At 37.2% G+C, this 24,442-nt stretch overlaps 1 protein-coding gene across 3 annotated transcripts in view; it reads left to right on the top strand.

The window, feature by feature from the left end:
• The window catches only part of USP32 (ubiquitin specific peptidase 32), a 77,321-nt gene extending 53,441 nt beyond the window's left edge, over nucleotides 1-23,880 (top strand). For 2 of the 3 annotated variants that reach the window (XM_068655607.1, XM_068655609.1), the window contains exons 16-34: nucleotides 2,578-2,737; nucleotides 5,037-5,191; nucleotides 5,903-5,984; nucleotides 6,820-6,894; nucleotides 7,487-7,625; nucleotides 7,879-7,984; nucleotides 8,606-8,779; nucleotides 9,357-9,531; nucleotides 10,216-10,367; nucleotides 11,091-11,202; nucleotides 11,764-11,975; nucleotides 13,405-13,589; nucleotides 14,754-14,840; nucleotides 15,350-15,470; nucleotides 16,152-16,343; nucleotides 16,942-17,236; nucleotides 17,548-17,981; nucleotides 18,604-18,696; nucleotides 19,236-23,880. In XM_068655607.1, coding sequence (XP_068511708.1) covers nucleotides 2,578-2,737; nucleotides 5,037-5,191; nucleotides 5,903-5,984; nucleotides 6,820-6,894; nucleotides 7,487-7,625; nucleotides 7,879-7,984; nucleotides 8,606-8,779; nucleotides 9,357-9,531; nucleotides 10,216-10,367; nucleotides 11,091-11,202; nucleotides 11,764-11,975; nucleotides 13,405-13,589; nucleotides 14,754-14,840; nucleotides 15,350-15,470; nucleotides 16,152-16,343; nucleotides 16,942-17,236; nucleotides 17,548-17,981; nucleotides 18,604-18,696; nucleotides 19,236-19,409 — 3,123 coding nt within the window. In that variant the 3' untranslated portion in view covers nucleotides 19,410-23,880. The remainder of the gene's footprint in view (nucleotides 1-2,577; nucleotides 2,738-5,036; nucleotides 5,192-5,902; nucleotides 5,985-6,819; nucleotides 6,895-7,486; nucleotides 7,626-7,878; nucleotides 7,985-8,605; nucleotides 8,780-9,356; nucleotides 9,532-10,215; nucleotides 10,368-11,090; nucleotides 11,203-11,763; nucleotides 11,976-13,404; nucleotides 13,590-14,753; nucleotides 14,841-15,349; nucleotides 15,471-16,151; nucleotides 16,344-16,941; nucleotides 17,237-17,547; nucleotides 17,982-18,603; nucleotides 18,697-19,235) is intronic. The other variant, XM_068655608.1, reaches the window with a different exon arrangement.
• The last annotated feature ends 562 nt before the right edge of the window (nucleotides 23,881-24,442 follow it).

Raw genomic sequence — 24,442 nt, 5'->3', positions numbered from 1 at the left:
TACTTGTTTGTATAAAAGTTTTCTTAAAAACCTTTGAAAAATTGAGTTTTTGTAACTAATACTAGTATTTTCTATATTAAGGTTGTAATGTTCTTAATTAAAGATTAATTTGGGGCACAATGCTGAATTTAATTTTTGAATGTGTGAAAGTGTTCTGTGTTAAATGGAATTGACTAAGTGGACTAATAATTACTCTGCGTTATCCCAATGAGATATTTTTTGGTTGCAGTTAAAACAATATTTCTGAAAGAGAAGCACTAATTATATGGAAACAGTGTTAAATCATATAATTTGCTCACAGCTTATTGGGCTATCTCTGTTTCTTTGTATGTATTATTGCAAAATGATTAACCGGTCATAATCATGTGGAACCAAAGCAGGCATGCCTTGAGTTATTAATATTCAACGTGTCAAAAAGTAGACTGATCTTAAAGCTAAGAAAATTATAGTAATTTGCTCACAAGTAGAGGCATTGGAACTCTACTTGTTTAGTTTCTGTTGAAAAGAAAGGTATCCCATACAGGGGTTTATTTCTTCTGTGTCCTAAGCTACACCTTAATATTTAAATAAGGAAGCGAGCATTTTTTTTTTTTTGATGGTAGCAATAGAGATTAAGCGATCATTTATTCTTGAATGATGGCAGGATTTTAGAGACCAGTCTGTGGTTCCGCCTTCAAAGATCTGCTTTCACTGCAGCCCTTAAATTATTAACCTTGGGAGTACACCTAAAACCAAGGTGGTTGCAGAAGGCTGTTACTGTATTAAAAATTCTCTTGCATGAGGTGTGGAGCTGGGCTCCAGAAGGAAACAGCCAGCCTGCACCTCTGAATAGGATGCAGCTTAGAAGCCCTAAAATTGAAAGACAGTGATTGAAGATGGGAGGAATTTCTATTTTGAGAGGGATCACAGTGCTCAGACAAAAAATAACTTCTCTAGAATAGCTTGGGTAGATCTTCTAGAATTTTTGCTTTGATTCTTGGTGTTTTGTGGAAGTGTCTGACCAGGATTTCTCCGAGACTTGACCGGACAATGTCCAAGCGTGATTTCTACGTCAGAAACTTCCCTGATTCCCAGCAGATGTGACTGGAGACACTCACATCCAGTTAGGTAGCCCCAACAACTTGCAGTACCATTTGATCATAATGGCACTAAGAATTCATGTATGACTGCCAAGCTGTACTCACCTTTTACCATTCTTCAATAGAATTCACCTTGTAGTCAGCCAAAATCTCAGGATTCCAGGACTGGCTGTATATAAAATACTTTTAATAAGGTGTGAAGCGTTTTTAAGCCTGCTAGATGAAAATGTTTATATAAGACAGGCCTCATTTTAAAATGTTTTGATTCCAAACAGATTTTAAGTTGTGTTTTTCTTGATTTTTTTTTTTTTTTGGTATTAGTTTTGTGTTTCGTGTTAGAAATGGGTGAGAATTTGCTGTACGATTTTTGATGATTTGATCTGTTAGCCATAGTATTGACAAGGATTTTACAGTGAAAAATCACTGGCTTCTGCTACCCTCCTCCCACACGTTCTCCATGGAAACAAACATCTTTCATGATCCAGAAAGGGCACATCACTTTATGCACAGCGCAAACTAATGTGCTTAAGATTTTTGCGATAGTGCCATTAGAAACAAGACTTCTATTCAGAATGGAAAAAAAATGAGTTTAGATATCTTGCCTGTAAAAATGTCAATAGTGGATGTGTAAACATCAGCTTTTCAGTTCATAATTAAAGAATATTTGAGATGCAGTTATCTGAACTCCTGAATTTATGGAGGGAATTGGGTTACATGTGGCCATATATATGGGGAGTGCAGGCTCCTGCCTTCAGCAGGGACCATCAGGGCGCTTCTTTCTAGAAGATGTTTTTGTTGTAGCTGAAGTTTAATACCATGACACTTCAGTGCATTATGTTGCTTCTCACAGCTTAAGCTGAGTGTTTTCTTCTGATTGTCATTTTCACAAAAATAGTTGTCCTGTTATTTATGTACATCGGCATCGGGCAGATCTGGGTAGCAAAATCTTTGTAGGAATGTTGACTGGAAAGCCACAAGTCACATTCCGGGGAAATTTCAGCTATTTCTGTTGGTGTATCAAAATGCAAAGTAAGTTTTAATATATCCCTACAATATGAAGTTGTGAATTCAGTACTGTAGTTCAAAAAGAACAAATGTCTTAATGTCGTGATTTTTTTTAACAGTTGTGAACCTTTTGTGTTGAAGTATAGACTGAGTGGAGTTAATGAGGTTCATTGTAAATTCAAGTATATTTCAGGAATGGTAAGAATGTTCTTTCCATAGTATTGCACAGGAAACTATGCTTCCACTACATAAGGTGTTTGCTTTTGCTAGTCTGAAACTAATAAGCTTCCAAAAGTACTTAGAAATCAGTAAATTTTTATCACTGTGAATGTTTGCCTAATACCCCATAAGAAGTTCAGAGGATTTCTTGTCTCCTAGTAAAACATAATTATTTTCTATCCCTCCACTTTAATCATTACTTCCTGTTCCTAATAGGATTTCCTACGTGTTTGGAACAGGAGTCTCTGAACTGTGTTTTAAATGTCTTTACTAGGTGATCAAAAACAGCAAAACAAATGTGCCTGAACTAGAGTTATTTCCTCGCTATCTGCTCTTTCTGAGACAGCAGCCTGCCACTCGAACACAGCAGTCAAACATCTGGGTGAATATGGGTATGATGAGCCTGAGAATGTTTCCTCAGCATTTACCTAGAGGTAACTTAAGAATGCAGCAAGAATACAAGCGTGCAGTTTCTAAGAAAGCGAGACCCACAGCTGTAGAAGCGAGCTTGCTGCCACTGTGCTTGCACACCAGCTAATCAACTGTAAGGCACAATCAGCGTTTGGTAAAAATTTCAAGGCTTTCCTTCTATCTCCTTTTGAAAGGAAGAGGCTTGAGGGAGCGTTTCCAGTGCAGTCAGTTAAGTTGTGTAGTTACTGCAAATAGATCGGTGAATTGAAAGTGAGAAATGAGCACTGCATGAAATACAGAGCTAAGATCTGGTAATTCCCTCTGGCAGTTAATTATGTAGCCAGGGTACATGCACCTGTGCATTGGGGTGTGTTTCTGATAGTAAATAATAAAGTAAATCATTGTTCAGCCAACTGGTTCTGAGTTACTCAGGCAGCTAGACTTTAATGCCCAAAATTATTTAGTACCCTTTAAAAAGGGGCTTAGTTAATGGAATATGGAGACAATTGCTTGATACAGTTTGGAAAGACATTCAAAAGAAAGTAAACATCCCACTAAAATACCGTAATTGTGGTGTTAATGCTCACCAAAAGATTGTCCAAGTAATAAGCTATAAGAATAATCTTTATCTTGTAGCTTTGCATGTCTCTGCTGGCAAGTGTTACAAGGATTTATTTTCAGTAATTGGTTTGTGTGTGTCGTTACATATGTGGTTTATACAAGAGGTCTGAAGAAATACATGATTTCCACATATTACGTGCATTTGGATACACACAAATTGGGCATGCACAGTAACATACATCCAAAATTGGGCTCACCTGACTACTGAAAACTAAATCCTTCTGCCTTATTACTGTTAGTGTATGTTTAAAAATCTCATGCAGATGCTCAGTTTTTCACTGCTTTGATAGAATCTCAAACTTAACCTGTAAATGGTGGCTGCCTGTTTGATCGAGTTCCGCTACAGAAACTGCCTGCTACCAAATTCATTTTTCGTATTGACCTAATAAAATAAAAATTGTTTTGTTTGGACTTCCTAAAAGACTGAAAGTCAAAGAGAGGGAACTTTCTGACATGACAAATTTGATCTTGATTTGTAATTATTTTGCTCTTCACTAATTCATTTGCCCAATCAATTATTAATCTTTTTGAGTTTTCAAATGTGCTTTCTTGCTGTAATCTTATGACTAATCCTCTGATCCTTAATCTCAGAAAATGCTTTTTTGTGTTCCTTTAAAAAATAAATTAGTATTTTGCCTTGTAGCCTGAAACAGAACTGATGCTTTGCTGACTTACAATTACAGTATAGTTTTACTCTCTTGTCAAATTGCATGTATAACTGCATCTTTTCATACAGTACTAGTTAATTGTACTCTTTTAATGATGAAAATAGAACAATGTCAAATCTGTAGTTATTTAAGTAAAGCAATTGCCCAGCCAGGCTCTATAACACAAGCTTCTTATTAATACGCTACGGACCTGGCTTTGTAGGAGTGGGGAACTTCCTTCCCCTCCCTTAGGTTAAACTAAAGAAGCTCAGAAAATAAAACAAATTTGGTCTCATCTGTTTCAAACTGCACTTTTTAAAATGTTCTGTTTAAAGGTGAGCTTGTTTTATAGAAAACAGCAACAATCTTGACTGATGGAATTAATTTTTGTTCCAAAGATGAGATTGTTTAGGAATGCTGGTGAAAATCATAGGCATCTTCATAGAACATGATTTGAGGCTCTTAGTTACAAAGAGTACTTTTATTGTCAAACTGCCAGGCTGATTTCATCTTCGCAGGTCAGAGTTCATCCCACAGAAGAGCTGGAGCAAAGTCATGCTACTCCCAAGAGTAGTCAGCCTGATTTTTATTGTATTTTAACCTTATTTTTAACTGACAGTTTGCTCTCAAAAGAAAATATCCGTGACATTTTTTAAGCCCTTTATTTTGAAAATTACTATTGTCTTCTTTTTCTTTAAGAGGAAAAAAAAAGAGTAGTCCAGACATTTAAAAATTTCTTTTGAGTTATTTCCTGTGAGAATCTTAATGGAGCGGTTTTCTAATAGGGTTGGGTAATAAGGGAGATGAGTCTATTGTCTTTGCAATAGCAAGTTTGTTCTGTGCCGATGCGAGACATCCCCGAGTGTTGGTAACAGCTAGCTTTCATTTCATTACTTTATCCATAAACAAAAGCAGAACTCTGTACTTTTTTCACCAAAAAAAAACAACTTAGAGTCCGCATAGTGTGTAAGTTGTTATTTACCTGGGTTTTATTTCAGTGTGCATATGGGTATATATGTTATCTCTTGCTCTTTCCTTATGGTTGCGAATCCAGGGAATGTACCTTCACCGAATGCTCCTTTAAAGAGAGTCTTGGCTTACACTGGCTGCTTTAGTCGAATGCAAACGATTAAAGAGATACACGAATACCTCTCTCAGAGGCTACGTATAAAAGAAGAAGATATGCGCCTCTGGTTATACAACAGCGAGGTAAATGTCAGTCTTTTTAGTTTTTAACAGCTTTTGAATATTGTATATCATATTCTTTTGTAGATACTATTAAACACATGCACAGAAAAAAAATAGCATAAGTTTTCTTTGAGATTTAACCACCCAGGTTGGAAAACCTGGGCCAAAATGTGTAAAGGTTTTACTCATGCCATTTTTTAATTTTTGTGCGCTCCAAGCAGTGAAATTTAGGTTTTTGTGACATTAGCCTGATAAACATCAATTTATCCTGTGATATGTTTATAAAATGGCAGTTGGCTTACTGAATAATACTCTTGCTATACAGTTTAATAGAAACTGGTTTAGATCGAAGTAAAAATCTGTGCTTTCATTGGCCTGCATAATGCTGTAGGCTTCTGTTGACACAGCCAGCAGCCATTCAGGATCTCTTCACACGTGTATGTGAAGAAATCGAATGAGCAAGCAGAATGTATTCCTCCAAACCCTGAAGTGTGTATAGTTTTGTCATGCTAAAGGAATGCCATGTAAAACTACAGCACTGAAATAAATCCTTGTGGAGATCAGTGAACTGCTGTATTTAATTAATTTTGCTTAATTAATTAGGGAACTGGTACTCTTATTTATGTGAAAAAATATTAATACTATTTTAATTTCATTGCTTTGAGATTAAAACATCCTTAGAGAATTTTTGATCTAGAAGTAATAACTATATGAAGTATTTTTCTCCTGCAGAACTATCTTACTTTGCTCGATGATGAAGATCACAGATTGGAGTACCTTAAAATCCAAGATGAGCAGCATTTAGTAATAGAAGGTATAAAAAGAGCATGTAAAGTTGTTTACACACTAAGAGCAAATAGTTTTTTTATGAGTCTATATATTCTTAATAGGCTGTGTAAGTACATAGTTGTGAAATTGTCCAAACTGCTATACAAATACATTAGCCTAGTGCCCAAATATTTAATCTTCGGAAATATTTTGGGAAGGAATAGTATGTGTACATTTCTGTCTGTCTGTATATACTGAGAAAAATATAGGAAGAAGTACCAAAGCTACAAATAATGTACTATATCTATAGTAGTAACTAGAACACCAGAGATAAAGCAAAACCTGTGTGATGCACCTGATGCTTTTTGTTGTGTTCCCCCCCCCCGATTTTACAAGAATGCATTCATACAAAGCGAAAGGTGAAGAAAACTGCACGTTGCAATCCATACCAGGTTCATTTCTAAGAATTTCATTCATTATAAGCTGCTTTTATTTTCTTATCTGGAAAGAACCTAACACATTTGGACTTGGCTGCTTGACTGACTGTCCTCATGGTGAAAATGCCTTATAATCAATCAATACCTTTCTTCTTTCAATTTCTGTTACACCTTATCCTTCTGCCATGCAACACTGTGCCTGGCAGAGTAGTTTCAGTCACAAATGAATCAGGCCTTTGCTGGAGGTGCATGGATCAGCTGACTTTTTAACTAGCTTGACCTGACTTCTTGTCTACTCTTATTTCGAGAAACAAAAGTGTGCCTACTGAAAATAATTTTATGATCTAAATTTAAATATTTGCAAATTTTACTTAAGTCTCTTTAGCTGTATAAGTTATCTGGAATAAGTAGTAAACAAAAATCTTATACCATGTCTCTTTCTAGTTCGAAACAAAGACATGAGCTGGCCTGAAGAGATGTCTTTTATAGCAAACAGCAGTAAAATAGACAGACATAAAGGTAAGTACTTGAGGTATGGTGAGAAGAAAAATCCAAGAGGATGTATTATGTTGAAAGTCTTTTTAATCAAATTGCTGTTAACATTGGAAGAGGTCTTTTATGCCTTTGCAGCTTTGCTTGTTCTTTCTGTTTTATTAACATAGCTGCTAAAAAGTGTGAGGGTTGGATGTATAGACAGATGAATATTCAGGTGCAGCAGTAGCAAATTCTGGATTCAGTGTTTATTATATTTTTTATTTTTATTTTGTTTTAAGGTGAGGAATAGTTAAAATTTTAACAAATGACTCCAGAAGTTGCAGTACCATAATTATTTAGCTGACAGTCGTTTATCTGGCTTGTACTGATATCCATGGTGGATGGAATCCAACAAAATACTTAATTACCTCAATTTCTGTTGACTTGAGTTGAGAGAGCAGATATTTTGAACAGGCTGATCCTCTGTAGCATCTGTGCTAGTTGTAGTCTAAGTGGGAGCATGTTAAATTGTTCTGGTTGCAGTGAAAAGGTCACATTCTCAGCTTCACTGATATACCATTCCTCACTAATTTTTCACATCTGCAGAAGTGACATAATTATGTTTCCTTCTTCTCAGTTCCTACTGAAAAGGGTGCAACTGGATTAAGCAATCTGGGTAACACATGTTTCATGAACTCCAGTATCCAGTGTGTCAGTAATACACAACCTCTGACACGGTATTTCATCTCAGGAAGACATCTTTATGAACTTAACAGGTAATCTGTTTGAGACCTTTGGCATTTAGATATCGCAGCTGATTTAAGATCAGTTTCAACTTTCAGAAGTAGACGATATGAATAAATTCTTTAAAGTTTAGTATTAGCAACTATCAGCTATACAACAGGTACTAGCTTGGATACGTGAAACTATAAACTCTTTGTTTCTGGAAGAGCTAAAACAGTTCAGCATGAAGCCTTTGCACTTCCTTGTTTAAAACTCATGCTTATGGTATTCATTCATAAATTCTAGGACAAATCCAATAGGAATGAAAGGACACATGGCCAAGTGCTATGGGGATTTGGTTCAGGAGTTGTGGAGTGGGACTCAGAAGAATATAGCACCATTAAAGTTACGGGTAAGTCTGCAATGTGTGTTATTTAAAGGTAGAAAGCAAGAATTTCTTTGAATAGTGTAAATCTTTTAATGCACTTTTCCCTGGTGTTAGCTGTATTGGTTCTGGGACTCAGATTGCTGTCTCCCTAGAGGAGGAGAAGGAAACATGGACACACATTCTGTGTGTTAGAAGTTGGCTGTGAAACCACAAGCATGTGCTAGGAAGACAGTCATCACGTGCATTGCTCCAAACTGGTCACAGAATTTAATCTTTCAGGAAAGGGCTGTGTCAGGACAAAATGCCCATGTGGAGGAGGTCAGGGTGTGTGCGTCCTGGTGGTCAGGACTTGAACAGCTTTCTGTTGAATGTAATCATGGTTCAGCAGGTGTAAGCTCAAAAGAGTTAACTGATATGAATCAGAGGTTGTGGCGTAAGATGTGGATTTTTATAGCCCTTGTTAGGAACAAAAGATAATGCATTTACCTGTAAATGATCTTTTGTTCTGAAAGCATAGGGAGTTGTCTCTAACTCTTGGCAATTACATTTCTGCTTGTTGACAGCGTGCATCTTCTCTTCGATATTTTGATTTATTTTTACAGTTTTTGTCATGTAACGTTAAGTAACTTTCTGTCCTTTTTGTAGTGGACTATAGCGAAATATGCTCCAAGGTTTAATGGCTTTCAACAGCAAGACTCACAGGAGCTTCTAGCTTTTCTTTTGGATGGTCTTCATGAGGATTTGAATAGAGTTCATGATAAACCATATGTTGAACTGAAAGATAGTGATGGTCGACCAGACTGGGAAGTAGCAGCTGAGGTATGGGGTAAAGCTTTTGTTGTTGTTGTTTTGGATTTTTGTTTGTTGGTTTGGTTTGTTTGTTTCTGTTTCCCCCTCATAACACCTAGTTGCTAGAAATTACTTTGTTTCTCAGGAAATCTGAAGTTATTGATGAGCAAGTATGTGACAATATTCTTGCAGGAATGGGCCATCTTTTGAAACTTGTTAGATCTATGATTTAAGGAGTCAGTTTCATCATTGTTCTGAAAATGAGCTTGTTTAAATATTATGATAAAGGTATAAAGATAAAATCTTTCAATCATTTTGAATGATTCAGAGTAATGAATATCAAAATTTTTCAAGGTAATGATCCTTTCAGAAGTACTTGAAATGATGTCATACCTTGATTATTGTGTTAAGGGAAATAAATTTTCTTTATTCTTGTTGAAACTAAATACTTCCTCTTTATTATAAATCAGTAAGACACATCTGTGGAAAAGTATTTGAGTTCCATAGGCTGACACAACTTGCTGGTCTTCCAACACATCCTCTTTCCTGTAGTTCAAGCAGTAGTCCAGTTTCTAACTTTGTGTTATTTTCCTGCAATTTGTTTTAGGCCTGGGAAAACCATCTGAGAAGAAACAGATCCATTGTCGTAGATTTATTTCATGGGCAGCTGAAGTCACAAGTAAAGTGTAAAACTTGTGGACATATAAGTGTTAGATTTGACCCTTTCAATTTTTTATCCTTACCTTTGCCAATGGATAGCTACATGCACCTAGAAATTACAGGTGAGTGGTGGTATTTGTTGCAGCACACACAAGTTCATAGGGAGTTAAAAAACTGCATATAGAACAGATTTTCAAGGAACAGCTCTAAAACATCCAAATTCTGTGTCAATATTTGTACTTTAAAAATAGTAGCATTATTTTAATGTAAAAGAAATAAGAATTTTCACTGGTTAAACTAAAATAAAAGCTTTAAAAACAGAGCATACATGGTCCATTTCCTATCCTGACTAAAAAACTTAAAACAGAAACAAGTAAATTGAGGTTTTGAGAACTTCACTTCTATTCACTGAAAATCTGTATTGTGGACATTGTCCTAAAACTGTGTAGGGTGAAAAAGAGAGGCTTGTGGTCTAGTGGACAAATAAAAAATACTTCACAGTTTGTGAACTACACTATGAGCAACCAATATATTGTTGGAAAACAGGCAAAAGGAAAAATGATAAAAAGCTAAAAAAAAAAATTCAAATCCATTTTCTACTGCCGGTGCAGCAAGGGATTTTCTGACATTTGTCTGCAGATCTTGAAAATTGCCTGATTATAAAATAAATTAATTAAATTAAAAATATAAAAATCAGATTTTAGTGGGAAAAACTTACTTTCTAATAAGTAAGTAGGTGTAATGTGTTATTCTCATTAAATCTTTCCTGGTTTGCTGACCAGTGTGTTTCTTTGTCCCCTTCAAAGTAATCAAATTGGATGGTACTACGCCTGTTCGATATGGCCTGAGATTGAACATGGATGAAAAGTATACGGGTTTGAAAAAACAGTTAAGTGAACTCTGTGGGCTGAAACCAGAACAGATACTCCTTGCAGAAGTCCATAGCTCCAATATAAAGGTAAAAAGAAAAAAAAATGCTGCAAAATACTTATTGTCTTTCTGATTATTCTTTGACATATCTGCAGTGTCTTCATGCTTTTTGATATTAAGCTTTGCTCACAAGAAATGTGAAGTAATTTAACTGAATGTGTGATTAAAAAAGTGAGCTTGGTTTTATCTCTATATGAACTTTATTTAATTCATGTTTCACTTTTAAGCTGTTATTTGGCTTACGTCAAATAGGTTTAAAACCAAGTAAACTGAGCCAAGATAAATCACTTGTAAATAAAATGAAAAATGATGTGGAAGCTCAGAGAAGTTGAATTAATAATGATATTTAACGAAAACATGAGAAAATCATCTTGAGGTAATAGATCTCAAGTTAGAGTGCTATGATGAGCTTTACACACCATCAAGAGGTTGGAGACATAAATGATACCTGACTTAGTTCTGCATACTGGCTATGTATGTGTTTACATCCATATTTTGGTTTGCTGTTATTGAATAGGATTTAAGCTAGGGGCTTACAGTCTAGAATCAGTAATGCCTCAGGTCTTGCTGCGGCACTCTGCAAAGTCTTGTGCTTGTTGGCTCTCCTTTATCAAGAAAGGAGCAAAAAAGCAGATGGGAAGGGAGAGATGATCTGATAGGCGTACTGATTTTCAAAAGAACAAAACATATAAGGAGTCACAGATAGAAGCATATACATATCTGACTAACTTTTTCCCTGTTTGCAATGAAGAACTTTCCTCAAGACAACCAGAAAGTCCGGTTATCAGTGAGTGGGTTTTTGTGTGCATTTGAAATACCCATTCCAGGATCACCTACATCAGCATCAAGTCCTGTGCAGACAGGTAAAAGAACACTTTTTTTCCTGTTCACTTAAAACGTACAGTGCTTGGGTACTGCAGAAATTCAGGAGAAAAACCTTACTACTAAATACAACTGAAAAAGGCAGGCATAAAGAAAAGCCAGGTAAGTCCAAGTTTGATGCACAGAGAAGCTGTGAGCTGTCTTAGTGCCTGCTGGTGTCCTGTGATCCTTTTAGGGTTGTGCCCAGGGCAGTAGTCTGAAGATCACTGTATACTCATTTTAGTTAGAAACATGCAAAATATTTTCTTGCTTGTGGATTGGCTCTAAAGTAGGATGTATAAACATTGGAAGTATGGTGTTCAGTTTTGGCTTCTGTTTTGTTGTCTGTGTTTTCATGTATGGATTGTAAACACCTCTATTATTCTTTGTTCTTGCATACTCTGATTTTTCAAAGTTTTAGGCAAATAAAAGATTATGTATTGGTGTGAAGGAGAGTAGCAGATATTTCATGAAATGCATTGAACAGAGTGGAAGGCATGAGGAACTTGTGATAAGTTATAGATGCTGTAGATAAAAGCGAGAATGTAATTTTCTGTCTACAGATACCTCGACTGGATCATCAACTAACGGAGCACCCAACATAATGATGAATGGGGACCTTCCCAAACCAACCCTGATTCCCAATGGAATGCCAAATACTGTAGTGCCATGTGGAACAGAGCGGAACCTTGCCAACTGGACTCTGAACGGTCACGTGCCCTTGATTTCTGACAGTCCGTGTACAGGGTATATAATTGCGGTCCATAGAAAAATGGTTCGTGGATTTTGCATTTGTTATAAATTATTCGCATAACGCTGAGAAAGTCAGTGAGGGTATTTTTTATGTCCATATGATAAATTAAGCTGTATTTCTTATGAGGGAACATGAATATGTTTCACTATTATGTATGCACCAAGTTATACGGACACACAGCTCATGTAGATTTAAATTATAGTGTCTAACGTTGGTATATTTTTCTTTCCTTAGTATTGGCATGCTTCCCAGTCCTTTAATGCTGAGATGCATGCTTGGGCACTCACTAGCTCCCTGATTAAATGTTCCAGGATTCTTTGAGCAGAAAAAAAAATCTAATTAGAGGAACTACTTGAAATGCGTTTCTTCCCTAGCCTGTGGAACAGCATCATTTCTTACACAGAACCAGAGTAAAGATAGATAGTACATTAGTGGATCGTTCTGTTAGCATGAACTGCTCTTCATAAAAGCACCTGTAGTTGTGTTGCACTCTAAATGTCAAAGTTGAGTGACTGAACACCTCAAATAGCCATGTGTTCAGTGTGCACTGTCTCCTGACTTCAGACTCTGCTGACATTTAGAACCTAGGGGATGTGGGCTGGGAGGCTCTTTAAGTTCCCTCTTCACTGGGTGTTGGTATGAGGCTGCTTTGCCTTATTCTCTCATATTGTGGCCATTATCCACCTCTATCATTGCCATCTTGATTTAAGTCTGGTAGAATTTCATATGTGATCGGTACAATGCTTGTGGGCTGTTACAGTCTGCTAGTTCTACAGCTCACAGTAGGAGTTGTGTGGAAGCAATTCCAGCAATCCGTGCTTGTCATTGTCAAAAAGCTTATCGATGGAAAGGCTCATTTGTAATAAATTTTTGCAAGGCAGTAGTGGCTTACTGTACCTAAGTGTCATTCAGTCACTGTGTTAAATCCTACTTATAAATGAGAGATGTAGCACAAGGCCAATTTGTCTGCCTGGAGTAAGTTGTGTACAAGTCTGCAGTGCCTACTTAAATGTGAAGGTTTTCTTTCTGGAGAGAATGTAAGCTTGCCTAGCGTAGAGGTCATTTGGGGACAGGTAGTAACATCACTGGGTGCCTTTCTGCAATACAACATTACCATTTGGTGGGAAAAGTAAGAAATATCCATCATGAAATACAAAAAATTGAACATGGTTGAAATAGATTTATGTTGATATGGTCTAGGGCTTAAACAACATTGCTGTGATATCATAAAATACAAAAAGAAAGTTTTCAGGTCGTTTCAAATCAGTTATCAAACTTTACTGCTTTTGATATCAAAAAAAATGTTGAAATAAAATACTTTGAATAGAATTAATTTTTGTTTTAATTGCTGAAACCTAGAATATAAACCAAGGTCATCAGCCGAGTAATTATGGTAATGTGAATTAATTCATACTTGAATCTGAGTCATTCTTTTATTTCACACTCGCAGATGCGGACAGAACTGTATTTTCTTTCATCTCAGAAGAATCGCCCCAGCCTCTTTGGAATGCCACTGATTGTTCCTTGTACAGTTCATACACGGAAAAAAGACCTGTATGATGCGGTATGGATCCAGGTTTCCAGGCTGGCTAGCCCTCTCCCACCTCAGGAAGCTAGTAATCATGCACAAGACTGGTGAGTTTGGCAGGCCAACCGTTGATTTGAACTACATAATACAATAGCTTAGACTTGTTTACAGAATTTTAAAAATACTCATTACTTCATTGATTTTAACTTCTCATAATAGCTCTATTGAATGGAGATATGCTTTTAAATGTCAACAATTTTAGGAACAATTTTGTGCAGTTTTTCCTCAAATGCTTTCTGTCTGCAGATTCCATCTAGTGGGTTCTTTTTCTAAGAAGTGACTTTAGAGTCCTAAAATTTTATAATGACAATAATTAAAAATACCTTTTAATGCCTTTTAGTATAGTTAAATATAGTATTCCTTCCAGGTGCACTTAAAGATAGGTTTTACCCAAATTAATTGGCTCATTCTCATGCGTTGATTGATAATTCGTTATATCCATCAAATGGAAAAATAATTGAACAGTCTGTCCTATGATAACATTTCATGTATTTAACAATGAATTACTACATTGTTCATTCATCAGTATGCCAGGGAATTTTGACAATTATTAGTAGCTGTGAACGTGACTCTAGACTAACTGATTTTATGTAGTCGATTTAAACCAGCGAGCCTGTGTCCAAGTTAACTGGGCTAGAAAAGAGATACAGGGTAGGATGTTGTCCTGTTTCTTTCAAAATCAGTGAGTGCATTACTGTTCATTTTCTGTAATTGCCACTGCATGTGGCAATTTTTTGAATGCCTTCAGAAGGCATGAGGCAAGGGTCAGATACTACACGTTTGCATTATTTTAGTTTTCAGAACGTTATATGAAAAAGTTCATTTCCAAAGCAGGGGGAACTGCAGTTGTTTAAGGGATTTCCATTTCTATTCCTCTGCAGTCATATTAGTGTGCTAGTAAAATGAAGTAGTACTGATGGTAGTATGAAAATGTGTGACTGTGCCTGCAAAAGATTTAAATATCTTTTTTTTTTTTTTTTTTTTAATAGCTCAGTGGTGATCCTGATGAGTAGACTTAAAGCTAATGCTATGATATGTGTACTTGGAATTTAGGTGAGATAAAGGCAGGTCTTATTTCAATATCTTATGCTTAATATTCATTATCATTTGGATTTTTTAGGTGTTTTAGCAAATAGAGTGAAGGAAGGTCTAAATTAATTGGCAGTCTGAATGAATACCTATGTTTCATGTTGTGTTTTCTTCTGTTTCAGTGATGATAGCATGGGATATCAGTATCCATTCACTCTAAGAGTAGTTCAGAAGGATGGAAATTCTTGTGCTTGGTGTCCATGGTACAGGTAAATTGTCCTTTTTAGATTTAAGGAAAGGAATCACTTCAGCAGAAATGTAATTTATGGTAATGGGTTTTTGATACGTTTCAGACTTCAGAGGTAATATCAATAAGGATCTAGAATCTAATTTAACCAAAACCCTCACATGGCAGACTTTCACTGCAGAATAGCTTTTATGACTTGGAGAGCTGAAAGCCCCGCTGACAGAAACCTTAAATTAGGAGATAGACAGGAGATTATCAAAAAAACTCTTAACCCCTTACAATTTTCTGTGTGCATATGTGCCTACATGCAGGCACGTACATGTACCTATTTGGATGATTTGTGGGGATTTCATACAAAACTAAACATTTTTAGATGTAGATCATCTCTCCTCATTAGTTTCTCTGCCATTTGGAGAGTAAGAAGTAAAGTGGACCCTAAGAGTGCGCTTGGAATTTTTCCAAAGTGTGAAGTAAGGTAAAGCCAAAAAGGGTTTGGACAGTTCACTTATTGCATCTAACATTTTGTCTTAGATTTTGCCGTGGCTGTAAAATTGAGTGCACAGAGGACAGAGCTTCTGTTGGTAACGCTTACATTGCTGTAGACTGGGATCCGACAGCACTCCATCTACGCTACCAGACATCACAGGAACGGGTAAAATTGCTACACAAACCCTTCCTTGTTTGTTAATAGTCCTGGAGTACAACCTTTTTCACTAAGACTAAATTAGGAAGGCACTCCTTTTTCATTAGGCATTTGATTCTTACTGTATCAATTTTCTGTTAAACTAAAAGCAGTAATCGTAGAACAGTATATTCTGTGAATAAATTAGTTTCTTAATGTTACACCTCTTACGTAACCATAATGTGCAAGGAAAGCTTTTAAAAAGCCACAGCAGTGTATTTATTGCCTGTTGTGTTGGTTCTAGCCACAATATTTTACAAAATATGTTAATTTGATAGATTTTCGAAGGATGCCAGTGCCATAAACAGTTATCCATATGAGTAAATCCATTTGATTCATTGAGTCTACAAAACAGATCTAAAGGTAAATATGTGGCCAAGTTCAACTGGAATAGCTATTCAGATTTACGAGCAGAATCTATAACCTTGTGCTTCATGGATGATTCTGTAAACAAAACCCAAGAATAAGGACTGCATTATTTGTATGTCTCCCTCTTCATAACTGAAAAAAATCTGCTAAAACTTAGTGCATTTAGCTTTCATCTTTAATCCTAAATATAACTATATGATGTTATTTGTACGATACTGTGAACAGTCTTCCTCTGAGCAGTTTGTATGTTTCCAAGTCAGAAACAGTTCTATCTCACTTCAGATTGTAGAAGAACATGAAAGTGTTGAACAAAGCCGACGAGCTCAAGCAGAGCCCATCAATCTGGATAGCTGTCTTCGAGCCTTCACCAGTGAGGAAGAACTGGGGGAGGATGAGATGTACTACTGTTCCAAATGCAAGACCCATTGCCTGGCTACAAAAAAACTAGATCTTTGGAGGCTTCCTCCTATTTTGGTATGATATTGTTTTGATTCCTCTACAGCAGCAGAATCAAGCTGCATTGGTTACAAATTCAAATTGCTAACTACCTCTTCATATTCTGAATAAGATTTGCTTTTGTTCACAGTCTCAGGAGGGGCATTGACTTAGTTCACATCATGCATTTCTGTACTGCAGGAAAATAGCAAACCTCAAAAGCTTTTTTTTTTTTTTTTTTTTTTTAATCTTTTTAGCTAATACCAGCAAAAGAGGGATTTTGCATTTGGTTTTGTCTGTTCTGACAGAGTTCACACTTTGGCAGCGTTTGGCAATGTGATCTTTTGTCTAGTTGTGTAACACCTGCTGTTGTGGGTTTGAAACTTGGTAGGTTATTCAGAACACCACAATATGGATCACTGAAGTGAAGCAAACTTTTCCATCATTTCCCCATGAAAGCATTAGTTCCATATTTTACCAGTTTGATCCTACAATCCAAATTGTCACATATGATGTGGTTACTCCTTTTATTAATATGTGATAAAATGTGTATGCTTCAGGAAAAAAATATTTTAACAGTTAAATCTACTCACTGTGATATAATTCTTTATTTTTTCTCTAACATATTTGTCTTTAGATCATTCACCTGAAAAGATTTCAGTTTGTAAATGGCCGCTGGATAAAATCTCAGAAAATTGTTAAATTTCCCCGAGAAAATTTTGACCCAAGTGCCTTTTTGGTACAAAGGGATCCAAGTCATTTTCAAAGAAAGCAGTTAACTCCTCAACTTGATGACCTTCCTGAACCACGGACCCCTCTCCAAGGGGAGTCTAAAAAAGTAGATCTGCAGATTACTTACACAGCAGAAGGAGATGCACTGAACAGAAGTCCATCGTCCCTTAACACTACTAATGTATTGAATAATATCAAAGGTAGGTAATAATTAGGGAAGATTCCAGTAAAAAAATTAGTTTTATGACTTTTTTTGTTTGCTTGTTTGCCAAAGCTCTGCACTTACTCTGAAATGATCATTTCTGTTGTTGTTTGCTCTGGAAAGCTTAGTGAAACTCCACCACTTAAAAAACCAATAATAATTAAAAAATTAGTGACAACAAATATTGGGACTGTCTACTTCAGGGTAGTGGTCTGGATTAAGAGTAAGGAATTTGCAACAAAAACTTGTAATAAAAATTCTAGACCATGTATTTACTTACCTTAACAGTCCACATATTTTCTATTCTAGCATCTCCATCTTTGGGAAGGAAAAGTGGAACCAGCTGTCCTTCAAGTAAAAACAGTAGCCCAAATAGTAGCCCAAGGACTTTAGGAAGAGGCAAAGGGCGTTTGCGGCTACCACAACTGGGTAAAAACAAACTATCGAGTAGCAAAGAAAATTTGGATGCAAGTAAAGAGAACGGTACTGACCAGGAACAGAAATTTACTTCTGATCGAAGTGATGCTCTTACCAGAGGGCAGATTTTGGGTGGTAGCCAGAGTGAACTGTATACTGCTCAGGACAATGAGATGACTCTAGCCAATGGATATATTTGTGAACAGAATGCATATAGTAATGGCAGTATCAACGGTCAAATTGATAACCACAGCGAGGATGATATTACAGATGACCAAAGAGAAGATGTTTGTGTTAACCCTATTTACAATCTATATGCAATTTCGGTAAGTTGGCTTTTTATGCGAGTAAACTATCTTTGTGTGGCATTAATTTGACTAAATCTTTTTATTGTTTACATTAAAAAGTAGAGATTTATAAAAAAAAAAAAAAAAAAAAGAGAACAAAGTAGAGCCACTGTCAGCAAAGTCAATTTAGTATAAAACTGAATGCAGCTCAAAAGTATCTGTGTTTCGTCTTCTTGAGCATGTAAGCTTAGCAAGCTCCAGGTATTTTAAAAGGAAAGAAAAAAGTGAAGTGCAGTCATAATTAGCACCAACATTGATTGTGTGACCATTTTTAGCTTTTTTGAGATTAGAAAACAATGAAGTAAAATTCAGTGGTAAAGGAAAAAGGCAGAAAGAGGTGTGAAAGGGAGGCTGCGTTTGGATCGGGCATGTTGAGCTGCCAAGCTCAGCATGCATGAGATGTTTTTGGCATATTTAACGTGCTGTTACTTCAGAGGAAAGAGGTTTTGTTTAAGAGAGTCTGCAACATTTAAGCATCTTCGGCATGTATAGATTGTCATAAACCATTGTCGCTCAGTTAAAAATCATGAATTTCTTATACTGCTCTGTGAATTCTCAGTTTTGATGTTTGATCCAAAATTTTCTTCTTCATTTTCTTCAGTGCCATTCAGGAATTATGGGAGGGGGTCATTATGTCACTTATGCCAAAAACCCAAACAACAAGTGGTACTGCTACAACGACAGTAGCTGTAAGGTAAATCATTTGTTTTTGTATCAAGTAATTACTACTCTTGGGTACCTAGAGCCAAAGAAACTTACATTTTGTGAGAACCGTTCTTTTAAAATCATGAACGTTTCAAAAGTATTTCAGACAAATATTACATTTTTAATCTAAAGTGTACATGAGATTTTTTCAAGTTAACATCTGTTCATCAGCTGCTGTAATGTAGTTAAGATGCTTGTTTTGTACAAAATGGAAGTGTTACTAAAAATGGAAGTCCAAAAATATTTTTTCATGATGCTGGCTGTTTTGTATTCAATTACTGAATAATTAAGTTCCAATATTTCAAAGTGTTTGCATTTAACACTTTAAAAAGTCATACTTTTCAAGTAAATAATGGAACCTGATAGCTGTAATAAGGAAGACAGAAAATGTGATCCTTCTTGTAAACAGCCACTTAAAAATACTGTTTCTAGGGCAATTGTGTACATTCTGAGTTCAGTGACAGTAACGCAATTGTACCACTGCCTATTTCAGAACGTGTTTTTCTGTTGTTTTCTTTTTTTTTTCAGGAATTGCATCCTGATGAAATAGACACCGACTCTGCCTACATTCTTTTCTATGAGCAGCAGGGGGTAGACTATGCACAATTTCTGCCAAAGATTGATGGCAAAAAGATGGCAGACACAAGCAGCATGGATGAAGACTTTGAGTCAGACTATAAGAAGTACTGTGTTTTACAGTAAGCAGATGATCTTCCATGGACTGTTTTGAGAATGTGAGGGATAACACCCTGAAACTTACATTTGGCAAAAATGTTATTGAAACAGATAAGCTAAGTGTAGTTATTGTACCCTGTGGTCTGAAAGCACAAAAAGAAAACCCTAATTAAATAGCAGTTAATATAAAGATAGTATTGTTTTGTTCTGTTATCTCACTACATGCTCTAAACATTTCTGATGTTAGACATCAGGCTGAGACTGCCATTTGGCCTTTAAATAAAATGGTTTGAGAAAAGCCAACTAGGACCAAATAAGAGGTAAATTTAATAGTCCAAATAAGAGCTAAACAAAGTAGTGTAGAGTTTACCAACTATTCTAACAACCCCCTAAAGCTCTCTTTAGATTTAAGATAATGGGGAAAAAAATGTAGTGTTGTCTTTGGGCAACATGATATTGCTACCTCCTTTTTCCTGCAGTTTTATTGCATTTTATTGGCAAAACAGGGAAAGTAAGAGAATGGAAAGTGCACAAATTTAAAGAATGAACATCCTGAGTAGGAAAAGTTTCCAGTTTTGCCGCCACTAACGTGTCAGTTGCTTTCTTTCTGTTTGTTGGGAGCACAACCAAATTATAATTTGAGGTGAGATTAATTTCTACTCTTGAATGGTTTATTATAACTGTGTTTTCTCCACGTGTTGGCTGTGCAGATCAACAAGTTTCAGGAATGGCTTTTCTGCCTGAAGTGTGCTATCTTAAACTTTTGAGATGCCTCATTAAGAGACTTCAGGTTGAAGAGAGTAGCTGTGATTACACGCATGGTGTCTTAAAATGTGCACATTGCACAAAATGTTCCCAGCTTTTGGAAGGAAAGATGCTTGAGCTTATGTTTCATAACTGGTGTTGCTTTTAAATTTGCACTTTTAAAAATTCGTATAATTAAATTCAAAAACATAGTTTGTTTTTGTTGTTGTAAGGGCTCTGGAGTGAATGGCTGTGAATTATCCACTGTGTATTTCAAACAAATAAGAAGCTGTGGTTGTCAGGTAGCTATCGTAGCATTCATGGATTTGTATTATTTTTTTATTGATTTCTTAATTTAATAGGGTTTCTCTTTTCAAACGTTGGTTGCCTTTCAAATTTTCTTTCTTGTAACAGGTTATGCTTATACTTGCAATTAAAAAAAAAAAATTGCTTTCCGTGCCCTTGCAAGATGCTCCTTGGAGTCAATGGGCTTACTGCATGAAGGAAAGCCTGAGCAAGTCTTAGCAGAGACTGGGAAAGAGATGGTTATTTTTTGAGTAGGCATTTCTTTAAAAATTTCCAGTGTTAAATTGTTTGCATATATGAATGAAGATAAATGTTTCACCTTTTGTTCTTCAGCTGAGTCTAAGAAGCTTACTAATTCCATGTGTCATCTTCCAAATTCTTTAGATTTCGTAGCTTCACTAACAATTGATACTTACGTCATTGATCTCTGAGATAAATTTTTGGCTTCTTTTTAATGTGTTTTACAAGAATGCCAAGCCTACCAGTAACTGTATGATTTCCAGAAGGATCTGGGTTTTATTTCCATTAAAAAAAAATTATATCAGCTGATCTTGCTGTCTGTACTCTGGCAAGAACTTCCCTGTCTTTGTTGGAGGTTGTGCCTCTGTCAGGACAGCAGATGAGTTCCCACCTAAGTATTGTCTTACTTGTGAGGTGTTGCTCCCTATCCCGTTGTTGTGGTTTGATCCCGCAGGCACCATGCAGCCTTTTGCTCGCTCCCCCCACAGTGGGATGGGGGAGAGAATCTGAAAAATGGTTAAAAGCTCATGGGTTGAGATAAAGACAGTTTAATAGGACAGAAAAGGAAGGGGAGGAGCTGTGCCAGGATGAGCTGTGTTTCAGTACCAGCCACTTCAGACAGAGCTCGAACCCCTTCATACACTGCCAGTAGCTCTTTCAGCTGCAGTTAGGCCTCAGAATCCCCAACTCCAGAACCCTAGGGCTTGGCCTCGGGTCTCCCTGGGCTCTTTCTGCCAGAGGCTCCAGGTGGGGACGTTCTCCCCGAGGGCCCCTCCAGTCCTGGGCAGAGTATTCATCACTCACTTCTTTGCGAGTGATATACCCAAGCCTCTAGGGCCTAGGTAGATTTTCCATCCAAATTCCTCATGTCCTCTCCGTGGTTGTGCAGGTAAAACCAGGGGGACACGTGGTGTGTACCCCCCATATCCCCCACTTAAGCAGAGCAATGCTTACTCCTAATAGCTGAGTGGCTTCCCTGCCTTCTGATTGCAGTCTACAGGTCCCGCTCTCCCAGTGTCAGAGCAGCCAGGTGTTGATGTGCTTGCCTGGATGATGGCTGAAACCCTTTGGGAGGTAGTTGCAGCTGACTCAGGGGTAGGAATTGAGTGTCTGCTGCCTTGTTTGTGAGGTCTGCCTCTTCCTCGTGTTCCTGTGGTAGCCCTGCTTTGGAGCAGTCTGCCTCGTCCGCTTCTTTCGCTTGTTAGTGGGAGTTTCTTCTCTTGCTGAACGAGCTAACTCCTGTGTCCATTGCTGCTTCTTGAACAGAGGAGCAGCTGATTCTGGCACGGGCTGGTTCAGCTGCAGTTCGTGTTGTGGGGTTGGATTAGCTGCAGTGCCTGGCGTTTTGTTGTCAGATCTGGAGACCTTCCCCTTCCCCTTGCGGGCACTGAATCATGTTGAACAGGGCTCCCGGTAGGCACAGGCCAGGTCCCAGCACATGGCAGCAATCTGTGTCTCTGGAATCGTCAGGTGACAGCGTGCACTTTCCAAATATTTTCCTAGCTTTTCAGGATTCTGCACTTGTTCAGGGGTGAAGTCCCAAAATGCTGGAGGTACCCACTGCCCCACGGACCTCCCGGCCACTCCTAACTATGCTGCCTCCGGGTGGCATTCCTAAATAGCTGCTTAACCTTGAACAAAACAAGAAACGTGTTCAGGAGATGTAGCAATAGGAACGTGATGGTTTGAACATCCCAAGGTTATTCGAAATTCTCAAGAGATATTGTGACTAGCCTGGAGGAAAAGGGGAAGGGGAAGGAGAAAAAGAAGGTGAAGAAGTGTGGGGAAAGTGTCTCCTTTGTCTCCCCCATAGATTGTCTCTCTAGGAAAAAAGGTAAAGAATATAATTATTTATAGTTGCTGAGAGATGGTTCCTGAAGTATGAGGATGATGGTAATGTAGGGTACAAATATCAGATTAATCTCACAACCAGTGATTTTATCGCATCATAAGCCACTGTTACGCAGTACAGCAAAGCGATAACCTCAAACCAGCCCCCAGGGATGTTCCACAGGCACAGGGAGCGTAGGCAGCAAGTGAGGTGTTACACAGCATGGCTCTGAGAGCAAAAATTCCAACATTGTGACCAGCAGCTGTTAAACTAACACAACGCTTATACCAATTTTGTTTTAATGTGCTCTGGTCAGCTCTGTCATTACCTCAACCCTTCGTGCCCCATGTCGGGTGCCAAAAGGACGGCCGTGGTTTAACCCGGCCGCCAGCTCAGCACCACGCAGCCGTTTGCTCGCTCACCCCACAGTGGGGTGGGAGTGGGAATTGAGGAAAATAAAATAAAAAAGGTAAAAGCTCATGGGTTGAGATAAAGACAGTTTAATAGGACAGAAAAGGAAGGGAAAACAATAGTAATAATAGAAAAAAGCCTGTAAAACAAGTGACGCGCGATGCGATTGCTCACTGCCTGTCCCCAAGCAGTGGCTGCACCCCCCGGCCAGCCCCCCCAGTTTTATGTTTGCAGGACACTCCTGGTACGGGATATCCCCGGCCGCATCCCCTCCCTGCTCCTCACACACCCCCAGGCACAAAGCTGAGTCCTTGGCGCTGTGCAAGCACTGCTCAGCAGCACCTAAACGTGGGGATTTAGCAGGTTGTTCTCATCCTAAATCCAAACCGCAGCACCACGCCAGCTACTAGGAGGAACATTACCTCTGTCCCAGCTGAAACCAGGACACCCATACATTCTTTTATCTTTAAAGTGGTCTAAACACTGAGACAGAAGAAAGGCGCAAATTGTGAATTTCTAGGTTAGAAGGTTTTTTTTCAGTTCCCGTTTGTCTGTTCCTCCCTGCGCAAACTCCATGAAAAGTGAAAGATTTTCAACTGATTTTTACTTTAAAATGTTTTATTTAAGCAGGTAGCACAATCTACTAATGTTATTTGATCTTTTGTGTTTGTTACATTGGTTGTAATTAATTTTTTAAATTAAATTAATTCATGATTTAGTAGTAAATTTATTAAGTTAACTATTAACTATATTCACTTTGTAAATTATTGTATAAAACTTATTGACAATGCACTGACTTTAGAAAGATGTTAATGTACATAAATACCTTGTAAATAAATAGTGTTGATGTACTGGAATATGAGCTGTATTAAAAAAGGTATCGGTAATTGTATATGGAGTGAACCTGTTTATCTGTAACTATATTATTCAAACAAATTAAATACTGTGGATGCAGATAAAGTGTCACTTCTTGTCAGATAATTTTTACTATTTTTTTTGTTATGAAATTTCTGTACTGTTTTCATTAAGCTTAAGTGTATTTTTCTATCCCAAAGGTTGAAACGTGTAAGCATACAGCAAGTCTTTGCAATTTGTCCCGTATTGCTCTCAGCAGGTCTGAAATATCTTTGCAGTTACTTCTACATTTTAATTTATTTTAGTTTTCCTTTTGAGGACATTCTGATTGGTTTTTAGAACTAGTCCATTTAATCATATTTAAAATGTGAGCCAGTATACATGAGAGAAAGAGAGTGAGAGCAACATCTCTCTCCTTCTTAGCAATAAGTCTGAAGAACCAGAACACTGAATTGCATTTAATGAAATGGTTCCCTCATTTTTCTGTGCTGTATTTTTGGTAGACCTGAAATGAGATCAGTGATAACTTGAAAGCACAGGGGCTGCACCTGGAGATGCTAGTTACCTACTCCTGAGAATCCCTGTGTAGGTTATTAAAGTAGAAAAAAAAAATCAGTCTTTTTTAATATTGTTTTATTTTTGTTTGTTTAGTTAGGCAATTAAAACTCAAGCT

The sequence above is a fragment of the Anas acuta genome, chromosome 19 (assembly GCF_963932015.1).
Source record: "Anas acuta chromosome 19, bAnaAcu1.1, whole genome shotgun sequence".
NCBI classification, from domain to species: Eukaryota; Metazoa; Chordata; class Aves; order Anseriformes; family Anatidae; genus Anas; species Anas acuta.
The sequence above is the reverse complement of the archived record's forward strand: the minus strand, read 5'-3'. Positions and strand labels throughout refer to the sequence as shown.